Source organism: Alligator mississippiensis, chromosome 3 (genome assembly GCF_030867095.1).
Source record: "Alligator mississippiensis isolate rAllMis1 chromosome 3, rAllMis1, whole genome shotgun sequence".
Taxonomy (NCBI): domain Eukaryota; kingdom Metazoa; phylum Chordata; order Crocodylia; family Alligatoridae; genus Alligator; species Alligator mississippiensis.
In genome coordinates this window covers 188821404-188838295 of record NC_081826.1, presented here as the reverse complement: position 1 = coordinate 188838295, position 16892 = coordinate 188821404, and the positions used below count along the sequence as shown (strand labels likewise).

At 42.1% G+C, this 16892-nt stretch overlaps 1 protein-coding gene across 5 annotated transcripts in view; it reads left to right on the top strand.

Moving 5' to 3' along the window:
* UHRF2 (ubiquitin like with PHD and ring finger domains 2) overlaps positions 1–16892 on the top strand; it is a 164013-nt gene that overhangs the window by 115836 nt on the left and 31285 nt on the right. For all 5 annotated transcript variants that reach the window (XM_019478012.2, XM_019478011.2, XM_006268899.4 and 2 more), the window contains one exon: positions 2160–2264. In XM_019478012.2, coding sequence (XP_019333557.1) covers positions 2160–2264 — 105 coding nt within the window. The remainder of the gene's footprint in view (positions 1–2159; positions 2265–16892) is intronic.

Genomic DNA, 16892 nt, shown 5'->3' with positions numbered 1-16892 from the left:
GTATACCAGAGGCTCCCTGTTACTTTAAGAGAAAACCAGCAGTAGGGATACCCCCAGTTGGGATCATCTGCCCATTAAGAGTAGTAGAAGAACAAGTTGCCTGGGTACTTTAGTCTGGGGCTGCTTATGGCAGAGCTTGCTGTTCTGCAGTAGTACAATAGGGCAGTGATTGTTTGGGATAGCAGAGGGCTTACCGCAGATCTAGGTGTCCTATAGTTGTAGCGGGGAGCAGGGCTATAGCTCTCGCTCAGCAGCTATAAGCTGCTCTAGATGTCAGCCAGCCAGCCTAAAAGAGAACACCTGTGGTGGCTGGGGGGGAAATCACATGACCCAGAGGGGCTGGGCTTAGGCAACATATTAACTCGGGGCTTGAGCCCAAGAGTCAGTCAGACTCTACAGGCTGCCAGGGAAAAAGCTACTCCATGATGACTGTGGCTAAGAGACTACCTGGGCCCCCCACTGCCCTGCAGACTAAAAATAAGGAACTGAGAGCTTTCAGAAGAGCTAAATGTTGTTGTGCAGCTAGAGTGTTTCTAATTTTAGTTACACCACAGGACCAGTAAGAGACTAGCAGGGAAGATTGGAGGTCGCGGTGATGCCTGAAGGGCATGTGTTTGTGGTGAGTCCTGCCAGAGGTCAGGCTCAGTGCGTGGATAGGTTGATCAGGAAGGGGTTGTTGGAACCTATGTTGGAAAAAACCATTGCATGAAAGAGGTGAGAATCAGGATTAGGGGTCAGAGGTCTGAAGCTCAAGAGGAGCAGAGAAAGAGCCAGGGGCCTGCAGCCCTTGATGGGTGAAGATATGGCCCTACAGAGGCAAGACCAGGGCTTGCCGAGATGGAAACTGGAGCCCAGAAGCCAGGCCTGGCACAGTGGACCTAAGCAAGAAGAGTCCAGGAAAAAGGGCCAAGGCTGAAAAGGCCAAGCGGACATAAAGGCCTAGAGTAGCCTGATATAGGACTTGGACTGAGTGCCCTCTGAAATGACTAAGTGGTAACACCTGTAGGGGTGTCTGGAGGCCACAAATAGCCATTTAAGATGGTTAGTGTCCTAGAAGGTATAGACAGGCCATGAGGCCCAGAATTAGCGCCTGAAGGCAGAACTAAGGCAGGTGCGGTTCATAAGGAACCTGTAGAACATTGGAAGATGAATGCTTACTCTGGGACCCTGGGACAGCTTCTCCCTTGGTTCCAAATCAGATAATAACAGCAAGGCATGGCAGGAGAGAATGAGAAAGGGGTGGAGAGTACCTAGCGAGCCAGAGTAAGGCAGGAGTCTTGAGGTCACCAGGGGGCATCACAGCTGTCCTTGGAACTTGATCCTGCTACAGTATCATTTTTACATAGACACTTCTTTAAATATAACTGCACATTGATATTGTTTCTTTCTCTTATTTTTAAGGACAAAACTTTTGAACTCTTCTACGTAACTTTTTTCTTAAGTTCTTTTTTGACAAACTTGAGTGATCTCTGTTATAATACATGGGTTCCTGATAATGGATAAATAAGAATTTGTGGGCAGCCCATTTCTTACTTCCTTTTTGTGGGCTCTAATGCAAACAACTCCTTAAATTTCCTTTAAAGATGCTATTCATGTAAATCACACTCGTAGACATAGGCACAAACACATCCAAAGATCATCACTGTTGTAAGGCTTAGAACTGTCTTTGACTTGGGAAAAAGTCTCCAAAGTATCACTTCTGGAAATAAATTCTTGTAACACAGAAATGTGATTCATTGTGAACACACATCTTGAGTAATCACATAAAATACAAAATGCTGCCTAATCAGATAGATAGATAGTTATTAGATGTGTTTTGCCCAGGTGCAGATTAACAGTCAGTTGTATCCCAGATGGCTTTAGGACTTTTGCTGTCAGTGAATCCTTGTGGGTTATCAAGGTACCTATCCACTTTATTGCATACTTTCATTTTTTGGTAGATTCCCTTGAGTGAATTTTAGTCCCCTTTCTCTGGCTTTTCTTCCTTTCAAAACAAACAAAACCTTGTTTTCCCATGGTAGTTTTTGTACCCCTATTTATGGAGACATTCTCTCTTAAAATCCCACTTCATTAAACAGGAATTTAATTATTACAGATGAGTATTGATGAATATTTACTTCAATAAGTTATTTTAAAAATTGTATCTCTTATTATCCAAGGTGAGTGAAGCAGGCGTTCACAGGCCTCATGTTGGTGGAATCCATGGGCGCAGTAATGATGGAGCTTACTCCCTTGTGCTGGCTGGAGGATTTGAAGATGAAGTGGTATGTCTTTTTATCCAAACCACTCAAGATTTGTTGTAGGAATGTGTAGCATTAAGTTCATGGTTGACCCAAAAGTTATTTGTTTATGAAAATGATGAGAGGATGCAGAACAATCATTAATCCTTAATTAACTTGATATGAATATTTAAATTATCTTTTAGGCTGTATAATTAGCAATGATAGAGGACAGCTTCATGCTTGCATGTAAATTACTTCAATTGCATCTGGATTTTGGCTTGTTCACAAAAGATAGTGTATGGAGAATGCATATAAAATCTGATGAGCCTGTAACAGCGGGCTTTGGAAATTATGCATTTTACATCCTGTCATGATCATCATTTTTATCGCTTTCAGGTTAAGTAAACTGACTATTGAACAGATAGATGCCTTCATTCTTTTGCCCGAATCTTTGGCCATGATAACTATAAAGTTTCTAAAACCACCACAAATTTGATTCGAGTAAAGCCAGGGTAAAAGCATGGGGCCTGATCCTGTTAAGTGTTTAGGGTTCTTGACTTTCCTTGATTCAGTTGAGAGTTGAAGGTTCTCAGCGTCAACCAGGAAAATCTCTGTACTTTGTATCACTGTGCTGTAAAGGAAGACACTGGTAAATGGTCCACATTGGTGACCGATACATATCACCATTTAACTAGAGTAATCAAGGCACTTTTAAAGCTGAAATGTAATACAGATCTTGTCTGTCCTCTTTTCATGAACCTGACCAAGATTAATATGCAAATAGACTACTGTTTTGTGTAATCAAAATAATGTTTACACAGGGTACTCCCCCTCCTGCGGCTCTATTCCATCAGGCGGAATTGTGTGTTATACTACAGGTGAACAATAAAGCAGTAAGCAACCTGTTTTTTAAAAACATAGGCAGCTGTTAATTGCAGGGAAAGAGACATTAGACAAGAAAATGAAGCAAACATCCTAAATAGCATCAGAACGTTATGTATTCTTTGCCAATAGCACTTACCCAGCAGCTGCCGCTGCGGGAGTTTGCCTCCGAAGGCATCAATGTCTCTCTGTTGGAGAAGTCATATGAGGAGGTACTTGGTGTTGGAACATTACTACAGCCCTAGAGTCAACCCCAACCCAAGCCCCAGGGCACATGGCCATGGCACCCTAATGAGTCTGCTGCTAAACAGTTACAGCTGGGTAGCTGGGGCATGCTGCTGCTCCTGTTGTTTTTTGGCAGTGGCATTGATGCTATATTTATTAATCCCTGCTGCCTCCTATTCTTGTATTTTTAATAGAGAATAAACATTTGGAGTCTTTGTATGCCCCCTCTCAATCACCAAACTAATGGCGTGGCTAGGTCAGAGGTGGGCAATTATTTCAGCTGGAGGACACTTAATGAGTTTTGGGGACCTGTTGAGGGCCACATCCATCTCTCCCCCTTTTTTTCTCTGTCTCCCTTTTTTTCTTTCTCCTCTGTCTCCTCTTTTCTCCTCTGCTCTTCTCTTCTCTCTGTTCTCTCCCCATCCCCCTTCTCCTCCTGTTCCCCCTCCTTCCAGAACCTGCCAGAGCTGTAGTTCACTGCAGCAGGCGGGCATTGGATGTGGATGCTGATGGTAGGTTCAGGAGCCTGGATGCAGAACCTGCCAGCAGCATCCATAGCTGATGCCACTGACTTCCCAGCAGGGTGAAAGCTCCCATGCAGAGCCCTTACCTGGAACCTGCAGCATCAGCAGTGGACCCAGAAAGGAGCTGCTGCAAGCTGGGCAGGCAGCAGCATCACTTGTGGGCACAGCCAGCAGGTTCCAGAGCCCTGATGCAGAACCTGCCAGTGGTGTCACAGCTGCTGCCTGCCCAGTGCAGTAGAAGCCCTGCTTAGGTCCACAGCTGATGCCTGATGCTGTTGGACAGAAGCAGTGCCACCCACCCACCCAGTACCACATGGTGGCTGGAGCTGCTGGCTTACCCACAAGCCATATACAGTTGCTTGGTGGCTGTCCATGTGTTGGACGTATTGAATCTGTTGTTGGGCCGGATCTGGCCCGCAGGCTGTATTTTGCTTACCCCTGAGCTAGGTGCTACTTCATGTGCTCCAATAAAATCCCAGTCTTTGGTGCTTTATACCTAGAAAGGCTAGAGAGGGAGAGGGGTGAAAGATAAATATTGCAGCTGCTGCTCTCCAGTGTTTGTGTGCCTTTAAGGTTTTGTGCCTTCAGGCTTAATTCTTGCAGCTCTTTAATGAACAAACCGTCTTGGGAATAGTGCTAGTTTTCTCTTTGTTCCTTCTTCCCTATCACAAACACTGTTTTTATGGATTTCCAGATAACTTGTATATTTCCATTTTATTGGAGGCTGTTGAAGTAGAAATACCTCAAGGAGAGAGAGAAAATCAAACTGCTGTTTAGTGATTTCCTACATACCATCATCCCTTTCAGCCAACAAACCATTTTATTAAAAATTGAAATAGAAGTTTGCAGTCCTGTCCCATCTATTTCTTTGAACATGAGCAAGAAAAGACGCATAATCTTAGAGGAGTCTTAATTATGAAAGTTTAGGTACTTACTTGCATGTATTTGCAGGATTGATTAATGAATGAATGTGAGCCTGAACAACAAGATTCAGCTTGCCAAAATGTATTACAGGAGGCAGTTTACTCTTGATCGTCAGGTCTTACCTTCTTTTAAGATGCGTATGTAAAAATGCCCCGTCCAGCAAATGCACATATAGGAGAGTAACTCAGCTTGTATAATCTCACTGAGTTCTCAATTAATAAAGTTAATTGCATCAATACAGCATCATGCTCTAAATTTAGAAAAAAATTGCATTAGTTGACAAAAGGAGGAGGAAACTTCACTTTTGAGGCTAGAAGCATCTAAACCGCTCACACATTAATTATGCCATTCATGCTCCTGGACTGACCTGTAATTTTCTGGAGAGTAATGTTGATTGTGGTCATTAACTCTTTGCTTCCCTTTGTATAGTATTTTTAGGGTATCAAAGAATATGCCCCCAACTCTGTCTCCATTCCTTAATTACCATGGTGGTTTTGGTTGGCATAGTGTGTCTGTGTAGCATGGGTTCATTGGAGATGGTTTACTGTTTTTCACAGATGTGACTGCAGGGATACAGGAGGTACTAGGCAGGAAAGGATGGCACTGCAGTTACCAACCATGGCAAAATAGAGAGAGGCAATAGCTAGTATATGTGTGAGCAGGAAGGATATCTCAGTGGTCATCTCAGTGATGATTTGTAAATTAGCAAAGATACCATTCCAGGATTTGGTTGACTCATTCCATTTGGTTATTGATTTATGGGTGATGAGCAGAGTTGATGAATTTATGAGTGATGAAGTATATCTTAGGAGGCAAAAAAGCTCATACCAGAAATGGGGGAGCCATTCTGAATCTTGGTCAGAAATAAGTCTGGCTGGCAAACCATGAAGTTTAAATATGTAGTTTAGTAAGAATCCGTTCCTTCAGCTGAGAGGGGTATAGTAACTTTGCCTATGCTGATGAGAATGATTGATAGCTCCAAAATAAGGTCCGTAAAACTCACTTAGATCTATAAAGGCCAGGGTTAGATTTGTAAGGTCAGGAAGAGTCCAAACAGTTTGACATGTTATACATGGCATGTGTGTCTTGACTTGCACAGATACGTCACAGAATTTGACAGATAGATCATGGGTTGCATATGTGGCCGCTAGTAATTGTGAGAAATAAGCAGGTATTTTAAAATGACTAGAATAGGCAGCTAGATGGGAGCTGTGGGAATTGTAGTATTTCTAAACAAACTTTGCCTCCAGAGACATAGGCAGGCCCATCCCATATAGTAAGTTAACACCTCCTTCTAGATCTGAAGCTCAATGTTTGGCTGGTTGTCAGCAGTGGTCAGGATAGACATGTTCTGGGTCATGACTGGATCTTGGGGAAAGAAATGAGCAGCAACAGATCACTTGCACTATCCTGTTGGCATATCTGGAGTCTCCTAGGACCACTGACTAAATTTCAAGACCTGGCCCCAAATATTTGTTCTTGTAGAAGAGGGCATCAACTTACCAGTTTCTAGAATCTGGCCAGCATATCAGTTTAAAATTGAACCTTGGCAAGAGTGAACATCAAATTTGTCACTGGTTAAGGCTATAAGCAACACGACGATCTTCCAAATTTTGGTCTATAAATACTGTAACCTCATGCCTTCCAGGTGGTGGCACCAGTCTTTGAATATAGTTTTGATGGCCTGAAGCTCCTTTATCCCAAATGTCATTTCACTCAGCTGGTGTCAGAATGTGCAGAAATGGACTTGATTTTCAGTGCCTCACTGCTGAGAGAGAGACTCCAGCTCCCCACCAAATGCTTTGACAAAAAAGGATTTGGTGGGATCTGGGTGCATCAGGTTGGGTGCACCAATATATATGATTGCTTCAATTCGTTGAAAGCAGATTGTGCCTCTGCCAAGCAAAAAAAATAGGTAGCTTACCAGAGAGTTTCCCCTTCAGTGAAAATAGTTTGGGGAAATCTCTGACGGAGCATCGTTAGAAATGAGTTAACTCAATAAAATATTGGACGTTTTTTGCATTCCCAGTGCTGCCCAGCCTGTGATACCATATCTTTGTGCTAACCCCCTTAAGGGGTGAACACATCCTAGAATTTTTGTTGACTGGTCCAGTTTTGCATGCAGAACAGCCTTCATTCATCATTCCTAAACACAGTGTATGTTCTGGTTGTTGGTAGTATGGTTGTTAGAAAATAATATTGAACTAGCCTAGGTTGTCGATGCAAGATTGCCAAAGCATTAGAAAGATGGAACAGTGTCAGCAAGCATTTGAAGTGGCTGCATTGGGTTCAAAACACCTTCTTGTAGCTGTCCTTGTTTTTTTTTACATGCCAGGTTGTAGGTGCTGCAGTATTTCTACTTGGTGACTATTGTGGCAGAACATATTGTTTCTAGCAGAGCAGTCAGTTGATTAATTCTTGCTGAAATTTTTTTCACCTTAGTTTTAAGAATTCATAGTGTATTTAAAGATGTAATGAACAGGTTTTTTTTCTTGACAAAAAGATTGGAGCATTGGCTAGGGATGTGGATTGTTGAATAAAGATTATTTTATTGAGGTATTCAAAGAGGTTTTTGGTTTCAGATAAAGGATAGACCTGATGAAACAGGATCTGGTGGTTGGTTAGACAATTGTAGTGTCGATTGAGAGGCAGGGTGTCAAAAATGGTGGTGGAGGAGGGGGGATTGCCAGCATAGAGGCTTGAACATTAGAGACTCAAAGTAAGAAAACCAAACTAGATTTGGTAAGCATAAACATTGTAGTGGCTGCGACTAAGATTTTGTCAGATGACTTAGACATCGATCGGTACAGGACTGAGGGTATTGAGGCACAATCATGGGCGGTGTCATGGTGAACGTGTTCTCCCATGTCTAACACAAAGTGTGCAAGTCCTTTAGGCATAGCTGTCAGACACCCACCAGAATTAAAAAATGATGAGATCTTTTTCTGTTGAACTGAATAGTTTCATGGTGGCTTTAGATCTTGGATTCAAGACAATAATTTCAGGACCTAAAGAGACTAGAACGGCCATTTGTGACTTCCATGGTAACTGACACAGGTTTGGGCTGCACTGAAATCCAGGGGACTTTTGTGAAACTAAGATCTAAGAAGCTGCTTGTAGGCTTCTGAATCAACCTATGCATGTAATTGAATTTACAGTCCAGGATAATGAGGGCAGAGTAGGACCTGGCAGCATGGTTGACGCAGGGCAGTTACAAGCAACATTCAGATTAGTAGTGTTTGTGGGAAATTGTAAATCTTGAATTGGTTAGCAAATCCAGTCTAAAATTTTCTGTTGGGATTGGATGTTGGGATTTCCTGGATGAGTTTTTGGATTTAGTTTTCATGACGTTGACAAGGTGATTGGGTCCACCACATTACAAGCACTGATTATTCCCAACTTTGAAAGTTCTTTGCTTCATCAGTGAAGTGACATTCTTTGGTATCAATCTGCATTGACCCAAGCAGGTATATAGGTTGAGATTGTTGTCCCATCAAAACATAAGGGGTTGCATGGTTCTTTTTCTGACAAGGCAGTTTGATTTTGATAGAAAAGTTGATGAACCCACTTATGGAAATTGTTGGCTTGACCTCTGCTAATTTTACAGTATCCTTAAGCCCCTGATGAAAGGCAACCAGGTTGGATGAACTTGTTCCAGTTTGTATCTGCAGCCAAACAGCAGAAATATGAACAGCTAATTTCCAGGAAAATATACCTATCATAAAACATGATGGATGAAGTCTGGACAGTTATCAAAGATCTCTGCTTAACAAGGGCAATACTGAATTGTGTACTTCTCTAATCAGTACTTCAGGTTCATGGGTCTGAGTCAGTGTGAAGTTGGTTTGCAGTTGTGATCTGGCGTGCTGGATTGGCCCCACGCACTGGATCTGGTTGTGGACCAACCATGCACACTGGTCTAACTGCACATTGGACATCCGTGGGCTGGATCAAATAGCTGCATGGGCCAGCTTTAGCCCATCACCAATCCTTGTTCTAATAGGTAGTATCTACAGCATATATGATGTGGTTGGTGTCTTCAGCACCATTTCCAAACTCAAGTCATCACTCAAGTCATTTGATACAGGCCACTAACGTGATCGTGTCATGTATCCTCAAGTCTCTTTTATGCCTTTTTGACTGTCAGCGGTTTGTTTGATTAGACATACCATAATGTATTCAAATAATCCAAATATAGCATCTATTGGATGCCTGTATAATATTTGCATACAGTTTGCCAAGCTGTCCTGTGAATCTGTGCATGTACCTGAAGCAAAAACTACCTCATCTTTGAGACTGAAATTGCTATCACTTCTGAATAAAAGCAGCTGAGGGTATAGTAGAGGCCATTTCCCCTTTTAATATCCTTGGAATCTTTTGCAAGGACAGGGGACAGAGGGGCAGGGCACCTGCCACAGGATTTAGCTGCTCCCTCTACCCCCCAGTCTTCTATGCTTGTCTGTGCTGTGTTCCATTGTGCCATGTGCAAAGATGCTCCCTTCCTCCATCCCCTCCCACCCCCCAGTAACATATATTGTCATGCAGGATGCCCTTCCCCAGCCCCATGCACTGCACTGCCCTGTGCTGCATGCAGATGATGCCCCCAGGGCTGAGGGCTGCACTGCATTGTCCCATGTAGGGTGTGAAGCTGGATACATGCTGGAGAAGAGAATGGGAGCTTGGAGACTGGCTGCTACTGAAGCCTGAGCGATAGGAGGAGTGGTTACCAAACAGGAGAGCCTGCGGGCCACCAGTTGGGCAGCCCTGCTTTAGCTCAGTACCAGAAAGAACCAATCTTCCAAGGAGAGGAATATTCAGAGGACAGAAGTGTTTGCAGATGAGGAGAGTGTGCTTGTGTGTGATGCTTTTTATTTAAAAGGGAAATCAATTTGAGGGCCCAGGTGTTTAGTTGTATGCTTTTTGTAAAAGGCATCAAATCATCCTTCTTAGCCTGTTTTCAGGGCTGCTGTTCTGTTTTATCCTTCTGGACATCTTGCCTGCTTTGACAACAATTTTTTCTCTGGGGTCTCTTATTGTCATTAGACTCTTGTAATTCATCCTCTGCAGGTTTTTGTTCTTCCTATTCCTTTGGCTATTATATTAACAGCTCTTTTGGTGGATCCTCCTTCTCTTTTCTGCATTGCAGCAGGCATACTATCAAAGGGCGTGATTCACAAACCATCTCTGCACTGATTACTGAAATCTATATTTCCACTTCTGATTTGTGTGCATTCATCTTTTCCTGAATCTAAACTTTGGATGTCTGATTGCTGGTTAAAATTATCTGATTAAATTTAACATGACAAAAATTGGATTTTTCTCTTCTTTATGCTTCTTCCTTTTACTATCACTATCAACAATACAAATATTGTCCTTTTTGCTCAGGCTTATTATTCTTCCCCTCTCCTTTTCCCTATATATTAAGGACATAGCTGAATCCTGTCATCATTTGTTCTGTAACATCTTTAGGGTGCATATTTTTCTTTCTGTCCTAATAGGCTTCTAAAACTCTCAGCTGTCATAAGATGTCATTTCCTTTCCTAACTCGACTGCTGCAACTTCTTTTTCAGCTTCCTGAAACCCCCCATTACCTTTTGCCTGACAGTACAAAATTCTTACATTTAAAATAATTTATTTTGTCTTTTATTTTGGTCAGGTTGTGCCCTCCCCCCCTCATATTTAAATCTTTTCTCTGGCTTGTCTTCCTTTGCAACCACATCAAATTCAAGATTTTTTTTTAAACTTCAGAGCCTGTCTTAACTCCGTCACCCCTTTTCATCCACCCATGTTTTGGGTCACATTCTATCCTCCGTTCCACCAGTGAAGACAGTCTCATCTACCCAGCCAATATTTTCTTCTGTGCTCCTTTTGTACATGGGATACTGTTCCTGATGTCAGTTGAAAAGACTCCTACCCTCTGTACAATTGACTGCCCCACAATAACATTGGAATCTAGCTGACAGAAGGACAAAGTAAACAGTTAAAAAAAATCAGCATTATTGACAATTAGCCAAGTATCACCTTGATTACTCTAATTTGGTGTTGCATACTTTAACCCTAAATATTTTCTGTCTGTCTTTAAATTTTGAGCTCCGTAGATTTGGGATATTGCCTTTGCTGTTTACAGAATGTACATGCTGCCTGCTGTCAGAAAAAAAAATAATTTCAACTTAAGGGAAGAGTTAGTCATGCTTTGTGAAAAAAAAATAAAAAAAATAAAAAAATGTTAAATAGTAGCTATGTTTACCTATTCAGTAGATAGGACTAGCATGATCTTACATTAACTAGTTATTAGTTTTTGCTAACAAATTTTTTTATGTGGAGTACAAAGTCTTCCCTCATCAGTAAATAAGGGATGCCAGCGGGCAGTAGCAAATACCAAGTAATAACTGAATTATCCAAAGTTTCTGCCCCGGAGCTTCCTGTTATAAAATTTACTCATCTTCTTACCAAAGCTATTGAAAAGGAGATCTTAAAAGGTTGATGAAAGTACAAGTGACACACATACATTTCTGTTAGCCCTTTTAAAAAATTAAATCATATAAGTGAGCACTTCTGAAATTTAGAAAAGTTAGATATACGTTCTGACCTTGAGCTTTCTCAGGGAGAGACAGCATAATCCAGATTCTTGTATTGCTTGGATTTGTACACAGATTGGTTCTATTTTAGGGATATGACTACTCTCAGTATAAACAGTTTATGTTCAGAGGAATATGAAAACTTTCAGTAATGGAACACAGGCAATCTTTAGTTGTCTATTTCTTTGATTTTTAGGAAATGTTTTCAGAAACTAGATCTACCTTCTCACCAGTCCACTATCATTGAAGTTTAGTATTTTAAAACTTGTTTATTATGTTAACATGTAATCTCTTGGGCTGGGGAGAGACATTACATATAAACTGGTTTAAGTGATCAGAAACTGGTTTAAACCTGTAACAGAAAAGATGTTCAGTGCACATAAACCAGTTTAAAAATGGCTGAAACTGGATTGAGATAAACCTGATTGAATGTAGTATCAGACTTAACTGGTTTGGGTCAAAATGGTTTATGCAGTATCTGTCCTAGACCCCTTGCTGGTTTAAGTTAAATCAGACACACCCAGCATGCTCTCTGGGCTGGGCAGAGCTCTCTGCTCCAGACCTAGTCCCTCCCCTCTGCTATTGGTGGAGCTTGGCACAGACTGCAGGCATCTGCCTGGCTTCCCCCTCACCATTCCCTGCTAAGCATTAGCTAGCAGACCACATCCAGACTATAGTCTATGCTGTGGCAGATGGGTCAAAGGCAGAATCAACAGGTAGGTGGTAATGTCCCTCTGTTGTTTTCTTAATAAGGTGATAAACACTGTTATCAGCTCCCTTCTGGGCTGGTCAGAAGGGGGGAAACTCACCCCTCCTAATCAAAACATCCTGCCAGGGCCTCAGCTCAGCATCGTGCAAGGGAAGGGAGGGCTGCTCTAGCACTCCCTAGCTTCTAGCCTGAGCCACTGCAGGCATGTGCCTGCGTTTCTGGGATGTCTGTCTTGTTGCAACACTGATTTGGCCAAGCAAGGTTAGACTAACCTGCAAAGACTGAATCAATTCAGGCTCAGGCTTTTTGAATGTCTGTCCCTAGCATTGAAGTAAAGCTGGAGAAATCTGGATTTGTTTGTAAAATGGTTAGTCAGATTTTGTTTTAATGGAGCATGCCATGTTTTTGGTGCAATATAATGAAAATTCAACGAAATTGGATTATATTCACACTAACTTAGGTATACTGCAGGATTTTCTTTGTTTTATAAATGAAGTCAACTTGTCTCTTCCTCCTCATTAACTTTAGTTTTGGTGCTTTGGCACCTGCAGTAGCTAATTGCAGAAAGATGTTTTAACAAAAATCAATCACTGTATTAAGCAAAAAACTTTAAATGTAAATAGAAGTACAAGTTGGCCTTTAAAAATATTGCAGTCCCATGTTCCAAGTCACTAAGTTCAAAACACGTCATCCTTCAAAAGATATTTTAATTTGTTCCTCTTTGTTGTACCATGTAGAAGTCTTAGGCTCATTTCTCTACCTTCTTTCTTGTGTAAAACTTGATTGATCCAGTTCTTTTTATTGCATCTTTGAGAATGGACAAGTATACCTTTGGAGCAGTTTCATTACATTTTGCTACATTAAAAGAGGAAGGGAGACGCTTGTTCTGAACTGTGCAGCAGCTCTTAGGTTCTGACAGTTACATGTACATAAGCAGGGAACTATACAAATATAGTAAAACCATTTCAGTGTCATCCAGGATTAGATCGGCTCTGAACTATTGTTGGAAAATCTATTACTCTGGTAATCCAAAATGTTTTAAAATTTAATTATACTAAACTTCTGCTTATTCATCTGCTTTTAAATCTAGTTCTAGACCTACATTTAGGAGAAATATGAGCAGGCTATAGAAAAGAGAAATTGGATAGGGTGAGAGGAGACTTAATTCTCAACTCTTCTGTGATCCAGATGTTAATGATTCAAAATTATGTGCATAACGGGAACAAGATTGTTAAGTCAAATCTCATTATCTTATTCTCATGACTCAGTATTGGTGAATCATGGCATTATATTAAAAGATCGGAAGGGAACATCTCTGGTTCTCAAAACCTTATATGAAGGGTTGAGTACCCTTCAGTCAGCTCATTAGGAGTGGTATGGACTTATTTCTCATAGGAGTTTCTCTCAGCATCTCATAAGATTATGTCTGTATTGAGATAATACACAGTTTTTAAAGGACACAGATGAATTGAATCTAACATGTTCTGTATCTTTAAACGGGACAGTTACTGCGGTAATTTTAAGGAGGTGGTATGAAGACAGAGAGAAAAGGCTTAAGGGGGAAAATAAAAGCAGTTTCAAGCTTTAGAAAATATAGGAGCAATAGGAAAGTAAGAAATTGGAAGAAATAGACAATGAAGTAAAGGAAAAGATTGGATTTATTGTAATGAGAGGAAATCGGATAATCTTAATTTAAAATATATTTTTTAAAAACCAAAAAACCCTCATAGCCTTCTGCCTACAGATTTATAATTCAAAGCCACTAACAATCTTTTAACATCTATCGCCTTTGGGACTTTTTCTTCACCTGTTAAATCCAGCATACACAGCACTATCATCTGTCCTTTTTATCCTTTCAGTCCTCACCTCCTGCATGCAGGTTGTTAGTGTAGCATTACAAAAGATTTGTAGAAAGATCCTATGTTGTCTATATTCCTGCTGTCCAATTTCCAAACTTCCTTTTACATATAGCATAATATTAGCCTCTGTTTAGATCTCTTTTAAAAATTTACATTTCATTGAAGTATTTCAATGTCTGCCCCATGTTCCATAGAGAGAATTCTCTTAGTTTCTGTACTTTTCATTACTCAAACCAGATATTTGAAATTTACATTTTATCTGACTGTGTGCTGTGGGTTCTACCATGGAGTATGTATGCATGCTATACCATTATTTATGGGTAACTAGCTCCTGACAGCACTGTAACTGTGCTATTTGCCTTTACTTATACCAGATTTTCCTGAATCATATGCAAGGATGAGGTTCTTCATGGTGCATAACTACTCATCTTTTGTGAACATAAACTAATCTTACAGTTTGCCTATATAGGAAAATTAAATGGAATAGTAAATGTGGAATAACAGTTCCAGAGTAGTTCCCTTAGCGGATACTTACTTCAGATTTCCCCAAGGCGAGGATTATTCTTTAAACTCACAGCCCATTTGCATTTTTTTTTTTTTTAATTTCCAGTGTAAGCCCAGTGCTTAGGTTCTAACAATAAGAAGAAAGAAAAACTCTACTGTTTTCATTACTTGAGTTGCATATCAAAATCCCATGCCAGGTTATGCTAGTGGTTCCATCTAGTCTGGTATGTCTATACAGTGGAATACCCAATGGATAAGCAAATTGTAGCCTGCCCATACCAAAAGTTTTCCTTTTTTGCCTTTGTCCGCTAGTAGTCAATTTATATCCTAAGACTTTTTATTTTTCATCCTACCTAATATTTATTTGTGTAAATACTAAATTGTAGGACTGTCTTTTGATCAGGGTCTCTGTAGCAAGTGTTGGGTCCCAGAGGTGGCTATGATACCACCTGGTGACCATGCAGCTGTACGTTGGCTCTAAAGTATCCTCCCTCTTCCCTTGTCTGCAACATCTCTGTTGGAATTATTAGAATGTAAAAAGGGAAGCTGCCCAAGGGTCCTAGAGCAAACCCTAGTCTGTTTGACCTCCAGTGGATCCCTCTAGCATCCTGCTGATCCTAATCCTACATTCACTCTGGTGGACCCTCCTGGCCTGTCTATGTCTCCCGGGTAACTTGCCTTATGGGCTCTTTGTGGCCCCTGTAGCCATGCCCAAGCCTCACAGATGTTGCCATTCAATCACTCTCCCTTGTTGGGGCTTTTCCTTCACAGCCTCTGCCCCTTTCCTCTCCTTTAGCCCATGCCTATGTGCTGGACCTGGCTTCTGAGTTTCAGCCTTTGTCTTTCCTGCTTTGGCTCTGGGCCCTTAGAACTGGGTCCCCCAGCCCTGTTTCTGTCCTACTTGGGCCCTGGTAGGACTTCTCCATCCCTGATAGTCCCAGCCCAGTCTGTCAGTAAACTGTAACAAAGGAGTAAGCCCTCTGGCTAAAATTCCATACTGGGTCTGAACATAAAACATCAGTTCCCTGGATATACCACATACTCCACCCTACCCTGAGTCTTATTCCCCTGCAAGCTTTCATTTTCCCAGGGTAGCCCAGGTGTCAGCCAGAAACCCTTCTGCAGTCTTCCTGCCTGGGAGCTCTTTCCCCTTCAGCCTGCAGGGTCAGGCTGCCTGCCCTAGTTCAGGCCCCAGGTTTATATGCTTCCTAACCCCTGCCCCCTTCTGGTCAAGTTACTTCCCCAGTCACCCACAGGAGTTCTCATTCTGGGCTTGATGAGCAGCCTGCCTTTTCTTCTGCAGCTAACTCATGCTCAGCTGCCTGGGGCTGTTTCTGCTACAGTTTCTCCCTTAAAGTAATAGGAGCCCTCGGCTCCCTGTTAAAGCCTCCATGAGCTAATTATCAAGTATCAAATGAAACTAAAACCCAATATATTTTAAAAGGGATCCCTTTTTTTTTTTTTTTTTTTTTTTTAAAAGAGGAAAGATTCATAATTGGGGCCAGAAGGGACCTGGAGGTAGAAATTACATACACTTCACAATTTGTGTAAACTAAACTCTGCATACACCAGGAGCCCACCAATGAGCTCCCTGTGTTCCACCCTCCAATCTCTCTCTGCTTCAGAGTCTCCCTGCAACTGTTCTCACCACATTTCAAAACGCTCTTTGTTATCCCTCTCTTCATATATCATATCCCTTATTCCAGTTCCCACCCGGATACTGGAGGCTCTGTGCTCTCTGTCTTGTTGTATCCCACTTTGCTCTATACCAAAACCCCTATACACCCTACATACCAGGTATGACCAGTCTGTGGAATGGGTGCCACAAGTGGCACAGGTAGCCTCTCTATGTGCCATGTGGCAGACTGGGGAAGGGACAGACAGCACAAAGGAAGATAAGGCAAGGAGCAGAAAGCAGAGCATCAAAACAGGCAAGAAGCGCAGGACAGAAAACAAAGCAGAGCAACAGCTCAGTCAAGGAGTACAGGGCAAGGAGCAGAAAGTTGAGCAGCAGATTAGGTAAGGGAAAGGGATCAGAGTAGCACTTTAGTAGAGGTGCACCGATACATCGGTCCAATATCGGATTGGTACAGATATAAAGAAAATTGGCTGTATTGGAAATCGGCCTGAAGTGGCTGATAATTTGGCCGATAAATGCCACAGCGCAGCATGCAGGCAGTGAAGTGCAGAGCACAGCTGTATGCATCTGCTAAGTCTGTTGTGAAAGGGGAGGAGGGAAGGAAGGGCTGTGGGGGGAGGCAGATCAGGACTCCCCACGGGGAGGGAGGGAGGGAGGGGGCAGGGGCAGGCGCTGCCCAGCCGAGGCGGGGCAGACATGGAACGGACCCACAGTTCATCCAGGACAGGGTGGGTCCTGCTGCTGCATGCATCCTGGGATGGCACAGGGGCATGTGTGCCCCCGGATCTGCATGGGGCGGGCAGGCTGCAGCTGCAGGCTGGGGCCA